Source organism: Ursus maritimus, unplaced genomic scaffold (assembly GCF_017311325.1).
Source record: "Ursus maritimus isolate PB19 unplaced genomic scaffold, ASM1731132v1 scaffold_34, whole genome shotgun sequence".
Classification (NCBI taxonomy): Eukaryota; Metazoa; Chordata; class Mammalia; order Carnivora; family Ursidae; genus Ursus; species Ursus maritimus.
In genome coordinates this window covers 27,628,511-27,636,091 of record NW_024426008.1, presented here as the reverse complement: position 1 = coordinate 27,636,091, position 7,581 = coordinate 27,628,511, and the positions used below count along the sequence as shown (strand labels likewise).

General features: G+C 62.3%; 1 protein-coding gene across 1 annotated transcript; it reads left to right on the top strand.

Moving 5' to 3' along the window:
- The first annotated feature begins 572 nt into the window (after positions 1-572).
- Positions 573-7,581, top strand: NUTM2F (NUT family member 2F). The gene is made up of 7 exons (XM_008690994.2): positions 573-588; positions 2,417-3,152; positions 4,032-4,160; positions 4,524-4,663; positions 5,117-5,412; positions 6,370-6,486; positions 6,817-7,581. The coding sequence occupies exons 1-7, from the start codon at positions 573-575 to the stop codon at positions 7,579-7,581; spliced, it is 2,199 nt and encodes a 732-aa protein (XP_008689216.2).

Sequence of the window (7,581 nt, the reverse complement as noted above, 5' to 3'; positions counted from 1 at the left end):
CGATGTGCAGCCAAACCCGCGGGATCTGCTGACACAATGCTGATTTGAAACCCTCAGCTCCACGTGGCCTTCAGGACCCATGTGTTCATCAGAATATCTGTTCTGAGTGTTGTTCAGAAAGTCCAGCCCCTGTTGAAGTAAGTCAGGAGCCAGGTAGGAAGCAGAGTGGGCCGAGGGACACAAACATAGGTTGCTGGATGGAGAAGTGAATCAAAGGGGCACCGAGTCACACCCTGGAGCCATGAATCTGGAAAGCAGTGTATAAATTGCCTGGAATGACACGCCCCAATCGTGTTGCCCCTGTATCATTTGAAAGGAACATGGAGTTCTTGCCTACCTGCCGGAGCCTGACTCACGGAATGCTTCCCCACCCCCACCCAGGTCAGCGGCCCTCCGCCCCTCCCCCGCCGCAGAATGTCATGAGTCCTGCATTCTACCCCTGTTGGGATTCAAACTTTTCCCTCCTTGACTTGGCCCCTGAGCGTCTCCTGGAGCGGCTCACTGTCTGGGTCCTGGATGTGACTATTCTCACCGTGGGGGCTGCCGGGCAGCTGCATCCCCTGCCTGTGGGGATGGCTTCAGAAGGAGGTAAGCCTGTAGGTTGGGTGGGATGTGTCAGAGTCCCCGAAATCCTTGGGACTCAAAGGTGACACTGGCTAGGCGCCCTTAGGTGGGGCTAGGTAGAGGAAGGGGAGCGCACCGGACACCCAAGGACAGCTCGCCTGGGGGCTGGGAGGCTGGGAATCCGCAGAAACCTGCAAGGACCCTGGGGAGGAGGCCTCTGTGGGTCAAGACCTGGCAGAGGAAATGCCCTGCGTGTGGAGAAAGGATGGCGGCAGGCGCACTGATTCTCTCTGGAGGCACACAACCACTTGGACAGTTTGCAGGGAGTGGGAGCGTGTCACGCTGTGGCACCGGCAGGGGCAGGGGGACGGGGGGTCTTAGCCAGAACCTCGTTGTGTGGAGCCATGTGGCCAAGGGTGCAATGACATGTCCTCCCCGAGACCTGGGCTGGAGGTCACTCCGACACCCCAGCCCAGGCCTTCCAGTCCTTCCAGCCTAGAGCTGACATGCCCCCAGGCCAGGTGGCCCTCGTGTTGGATTCAGCAGGGACAGGGCACCAGGTGGCCTCAAGGTAAGGCGTGGGTTCCTCAGCTCTTCTGGGTGGCTCTCCCTCATGAGGAAACGCAGTTCACGCCTGCTTCCTCCTGTCCTGGTTCCTGGTGTAACCTCGGCCCTGGGTTTCACCTCTGAGATGACGAGTCTGCTTGAATCCACGTCCCTGCGTCCTGGACAGGGAACAGAAGTGCCATGTGGTCGGTTATCTCGTGGAGCACCCAGGAAGCCCGAGTCCTCTTTAAAGAGGGGTGGGGGAGGAGCCCAGAAGGGGACCATGATCTTCTGTGTTTCTACCAGGCGTCCGAGGACACCCGTCTTGATCCGTTAGGTGCACAGGTGTGTAGCTTGTCCTCCTGGACTAGGAGCAGCATGGGTTCCTCATGAGCAGACACCTGTCTTCAGACACCTTGTCCTGCCGGCACCGGGCTCCTGCTCGGTTCCTAGTCGGCTTCACGTGATGAGGTGGGAGCAGCAGGGGGAGGACCACAGGCAGTCTGCACCCCACCAACAAGCCCAGCGGACAGCAGCACCCCAGTCTCTGGGTAACGCCCCAGACAGCCCCACTGCTCCCCACCCGGTGGCCCTTTGCTAAAGTCCTACATCCATCGCTGGCTGTGAGTGACAAAGTCAGGGCACACACGCCTGCGTCCCAGACCCTTCTCCCGGGAACAGAGCTGCTGCGTGCAGGCAGACCCTGGCCCTGTGTCCTGTGTGTGTGGATGGCTCTGAGATGGGCTTACCTTGGGTGTGGAGGGAGCTTTCATGGCATATAGGTCAAATGTTCTTGCGTTGTTGTGTTGGGCCAGGAAGAAAAGGGAGGGATTCACAGGGAGCGTCAGGAACAGGAAGGCTAGCAGGAGAGGGGCCCAAATGGTTTCAATGCTGTCCTTTCACAGAGGCCTTTTGGGTGCCTGGGACGTACCTTGGAGGAGGTCCCCAGCTGCCAGGGAGCCTGCTGAAGTCATTTCCCACAGGGCAGGCGTCCAGCCAGGCCCACGTCTTGAGAGCCAGCCCCTGAGGCTGAAGGGTCGTGTCTGGGGGTCTGTGCAAGGTTCTCCGAGTCACTGCTGGCCCAGCTGCCTCTTCTGGGCAGACAGGCTCTCTTGGTGGGAGGGGCAGGGATGGTGATTCTCTGCTAGAGAGACTCGAGGACACTTGCAAACTGCACCTTTTCCTGTGATGTCCCTCAGGCGATGGAGTTCACTGCTCTGCTCCCCAGTGACTAAGGGGTCCCAGGGTCCTCCCTCCTGGCTGTGGATTCTCTGACTCCCGGAGGCCCTTTTTTTTCTGTCCACAGCATCTCCAGTGCTGGGACCCCATGTGGCCACGGACCCGGGAGCCTCCATACCTTCTTTCACGGCACAGCCCTTCCACACCCCCACACCTGGCCCCTTGCACCGGCCACTCTGGGGGCAGCACCCGCCGCCCCTCATGACCCCGCCATTCCCTCCTGGTGGCCCCCTGGTGCTGCCAGCTTTCCCCAGGACACCGTCGGTGGCAGGAGAGGCTGGCCTTGGTCCCAGTGGGACCGGGACCTGCAACGTCCTTGTCCAGGTCAGGTCAGAGCTGGGGTCCTCAGAGACCCCGCAGGCTCAGACCATCGTCCTTACTCAGGCCCCCCTCAACTGGAGTGCTCCAGGGGCCCTCTGCGGGGGTGCTGTGTGTCCCGCACCCCTCTTCTTGGCAGCCTCTGCGGTGGAGACCAGCATGCCTGCCTCGGCCTTTGGAGGCTCCCAGGCTGTCAAAGGACACTTGGCCCCAGGCCTCCCACCTCCAGCCCCGGCCCCCGCTGCCCAGCTGACCCCTATCGTGCCCCCGGCGAACGCCGGGCCACAGCCTCACGGAGCTTCCAGGGAGGGCAGCCTGGCCAGGAGCCCGATCAAGGCCTCACCCGAGGACTCCTGTAGCCCCAAGGACTCCTGTAGCCCCAAGAGCGTTTACGAGAACTTCAGGCGCTGGCAGCGCTTCAAGTCGCTGGCCCGGAGGCACCTCCCGCAGAGCCCCGATGCAGAAGCTCTCTCCTGCTTTCTCATGTGAGTGTCCTCCGCTCTCCTGCAGCTCTCACGCAGGATGACCTTGGGGGGCACACACAGGGCGGTGATCCAGGGGCGCTGGGAGGAAGGTGTGAGGCCAGGTCCCTGCTCTGGGAAGGCACATTCTGGTCCAGGACACACTTTCCATCACCTATCTCAGCAGACCCCCAACGTTTGGGGAGTCCGGCCTACCCTTACCTTCCGGATGCATCACAGTGACATTCACGGGGGACTCATAGGCAGAGAGGGTCCCGGTGTCGGGGGAGGAGCCATGCATTGGGTGCCGGGCCGTCTGTCATCCTGGCTCCTGGAACACAGGCCTGGGGTGTCTCAAGGCTGGGGGGCCTGCACACCAGAGGAGGCTCAGGTCCTGCAAGCCCAGCGGACGCTGTGTGCAGCCCCACCCTCCTTGTCCCAGAGGAGGATTCCCGGCAGAAGGGGAGGGGGCAGAGCTGGTGTAGGGGTGAGGGCGTGGGATCCTTCCTGTGGAGCTGGGACCCCGCAGGCCCATCCATGGCAACTGGGGTCCCTCCTGAACACGGGGTGATGGCGCTTCCTGCAGAGGCCTGGACTCATTGCCCGGCACGTTAATGTCCGCGAGTAGTATTCTGAGAGGCAGAGTCTAGGAGGACCGAGTGCCCAAGGCCACGGAGTCCCTGCTCTGGGTGCCAGTGGACGGTCAGCCCAGAGCCCAGGGCCGGGGGCTGATGCAGTGTGAGCAGTGACCACGGTGGCCAAGAAGGCTCATTTGCACAGCCAGACACCGCCTGTCACCTGCTAGCACGCGGTCATGCTGGGTGGGGGACGCGGGCTTCAGAGGACCGGGGGGAGGGTTGGGGTGACCGACGGCAGCCGGCCCCTGAGCCCGAGCGCTTACAGCCCGGTGCTGCGGTCCCTGGCGCGCCTGAAGCCCACTATGACGCTGGAGGAGGGAGTGTGGCGGGCCGTGCAGGAGTGGCGGCGCAGAAGCAACTTCGACCGCGTGATCTACTACGAGATGGCAGGAAAGTGAGTCACGGTCTCTGGCCCGGGCCGAGGGCAGGGTCTGGCTGTGCTGATGCTGGTCACAGAGGGCGCCCCTCACACACCTCCCCCGGAGTACCACGCTCCCCTGATCTGGACCCACCCCTGCCTCCCAGGGAAGGTCTCAGGACGGGTTGGGTGATCCTGAGGCCCCCTCCTCTGCGGTCAGACTCCCGCCCAGGGGGCTGTGGAGGCGATGTGCTGGACAGCCAGCCTGCTGCCTCCTTGGTGGCCAGGGCCAGGCCGCCCCGGCAAGGCACTGCCTCTCCTGGTCTGTCAACCGGCTGCTGGCTTGTAGGCTCCAGGGCCGCGCCCCTCGTCAGTGCGGCTGGGCCTCCTCACCCCCAGGTTCATGGAGTTTGAGGCAGAGGAGGAGATGCAAATTCAGAAGCTGCAGTGGGTGAAGCTGGCCCAGGGCCTGCCTCCTGCAGCCCCACCGAAGCCTGAACCGCGGGGGCCCCCAGCCCCAGATGTGGGTCCACAGCCAGGTACGGCCCCCACATTCCCATGGCAGCGGGTGGCCCACGGCAGTGGGGGCCGAGGGAAGGCCACTGTCCCCTTGTGTGTCTTCTCCTTCAAGTGGACATTGGTCTTTCGACCAGAGCAGCCACCGAGAGCCTGGGGTCTCAGTTGTCCTTTGTCGGGACGGGTAGTGACCTGGTGAATTTCTGGACTGCTCTCCCCCCTCCTGTCAGGGGACCCAACATGAAGTCTGCCTGGGAAGAGGGCTTGGGGAGACCCTTGGAGGTTCGGTGGGCCCACCCCTGCTCACACGTTTTCCTCTGAGACACTCCTCCTCTCCCTCCACCTGTCCCACGGTGCCTGTGGCTTCAGGTGCCTGTGACCCAGCCCCCACTGACATCAGTGTCTCCCAAACACTGCCCTCCCGATGCGCTGCTGGAGCCCCTCACACCCCCTCCCTCCTCCCTGCTCTGCCTCAGTGTGCGTTCCCAGGAAGGCGGGTCCCAGGGCCCAGCCATCCCGCCTGCAGCCACACAGACCCGCGCGGCCCCTGGAGAACAAGGCACCCAAGGAGATCCCCCCTGAGGCCGTGAGAGAGTACGTGGACATCATGGAGGGGCTGCTGGGGCCTGGCCATTCAGCCCCAGGGGGGCCAGCAGGTGCATGGGGAGAGGATGGAAAGGAGCCACAGCACGATGAGGCTGCGACCTACCCGGACCTGGGTCTCCTGAGCTACATTGACAAGTTGTGTTCCCAGGAAGGCTTCATCACCAAGGTGGCTGGCCCGCGGCCTGGGCTCTAGAACATTCTGGGACTGGCACTGCAACACCCAGATCAGGGCTGCGCCCAGGCCGTTGACATTAAGCTCCGTTCCTTGTTCCTGAGCTGTGTGTGTGCCTGTGTGTGTATCTTTTGTGTGGCTCTCTGTGGGCCCTTGTGAAAGTGTATGTGTGTGTGTACATGTGTGTGTGTGTCTGCTGTATCTGTGTGCACACGTGTGTGATGTGTGTGCGCCTACACGTGTGCATGCCTGTGTTGGTGCAGGTTTGCGTACATACGTCGTTGTGGTTGTATGTACATGCATGTGCATAGACCTATGTACGTGTGTGTTTGTACATGTGCCTCTGTGTCTATGTGTGCACATATGTGTTTGTGGTGTGTGCAGACAGTGTGTATGCCTGGAGCATGCAGGCACGTGTGCATCCTGGCATGCTTGTGTGTACTTCTGTGCTGCATGTGTGTGCGTGTGTGCACATGATCATGTGTGCATGTGTGTGGCTCTGTGTGTGCATGTGCATATGTGTGTTGCTACAGGCACACGTGTGCACGCATGTGTGTTTGCACTATGTCTTGTGTGGATGTCTTTGTGTGTGTCTACATGTGGTCCTGTGTGTACGTTCATGTGTGTTTGTGTCTTTGTGCACATGCGTGTTTGGGGGATGTGTGCGTGCGCGTGTGGTTGTACGGGGGTTTTGTGTGTGCGTATGTATGTGTGTCCAGGTTTTGTCTCTCTGTGTACATATATGTGTGAATGTATGTGTGTCTGCACACGTGTGTGTTAGTGTGTGAGTGTGTGTGTGTGTTTGTGTAGCCAGTGACCGTGGTGTTCAAGGATCCTACCTTTTGGGGAAGGATTGGGTGGGTCTTCACTTTTCCCCGTTTCCTGCGGGTCCTCCTGGCTCACAGGTGGCTCCCTGCCAAGCTTACCCACAGCCTCTTTCTTCTGTCCCAGGTGGAGGCAGTCATCCACCCCCGATTCCTGGCAGAATTGCTTTCCTCAGAACCACAGCTGGACCTCCTGGCCCTAGCTGAGAAATTGGAGCAGGAGGAAGGACTCACCCTTGCAGAGGTGAGCCAGGGGAGGGAAGGGGTCCCAGGTGAGCCAGGGGAGGGAGGGGACCCTGGTGAGCCAGGGGAGGGGGACCCCAGACCAAAGGCCCACATGACTCTGTCCCTCTTCCCTTCTTGCCAGTCAGGGCACTGGGGAGGCCAGCTCTGGGTGGGTCCAGAGCAGAGAATGGGAAGTGGAGGATGGGGAGCCTGGAAAGGGAGGGAGGGACTCAGGAAGATGTCAGGAGAGCCACAGCCTCGTGGGTCACCCCTATCCACCTCCCCCAGTGCCAGCCTCCCCCCGTCTCAGCCCTGTGCTGGCCAGTCACTGTCCCTTCCTTCCTCTCAGCTGGTGGAGAAAAGACTGGTGGCCTCGAAGGTGGAGGAGGGTGTGCAGGCACCCCCACGTCACGGCACAGCCCAGTCGGGCCCCGGTTCCGAGTGTGAGGCTGGTCCCGGGCTGGGGCTGGGGGTCGGCGACAAAGCCTGCCCACCAGAGACTGACGGCCAGGACCTTCAGAGGCACGGCCGAGCACACACACACCTGTCCAGGCCCAGAGCCTTTGCTCTCTCTCCCGGACGACAGGCGTCCCCTGCACCCCGGGCCGGACGGCCCCCCTCCGCTCCCCAGGGTCAGAGGTGCACCTCCCCTCTACTGGGCCCCAGGGACGCCCCCATTCTCAGAGAGGCCCGTCCTGCTAGGGACACTCGAGGGCCAGTGGACGGGTCCAGCGAGGACGAGGAGGAGCTCCCCAGCCTGGCCTTCCTCCTGGCCTCTCAGCACAGCCTGCTGCCCTGGGGGCTCCCCCAGAGTCCCACCCCTGCCTCGGGCCTCCCCAGCCCTGGAGGTCGGGGGCCCCGGGGAGCTCCCCGGGCCCCCTCTCCTCAGAGAATAGGCCTCAGCCCAGCCACCCCCCCAGCTACCAAGTCCAGGAAGCGGGCTCTGTGTGGGGGCTCAGCCCCTGCTGGGAAGGCGCCCCTCCCTGGGGCCCCCCTCAGGGGCTCCAGGAGGCCAGCCTTGGCCATGGGGCTGGTTCACCCCTCACAGCCTGCAAAGAGAAGGTGTGACTCCTTTGTCACAGGGAGGAGGAGGAAGCGCCACTGCAGCCAGTAG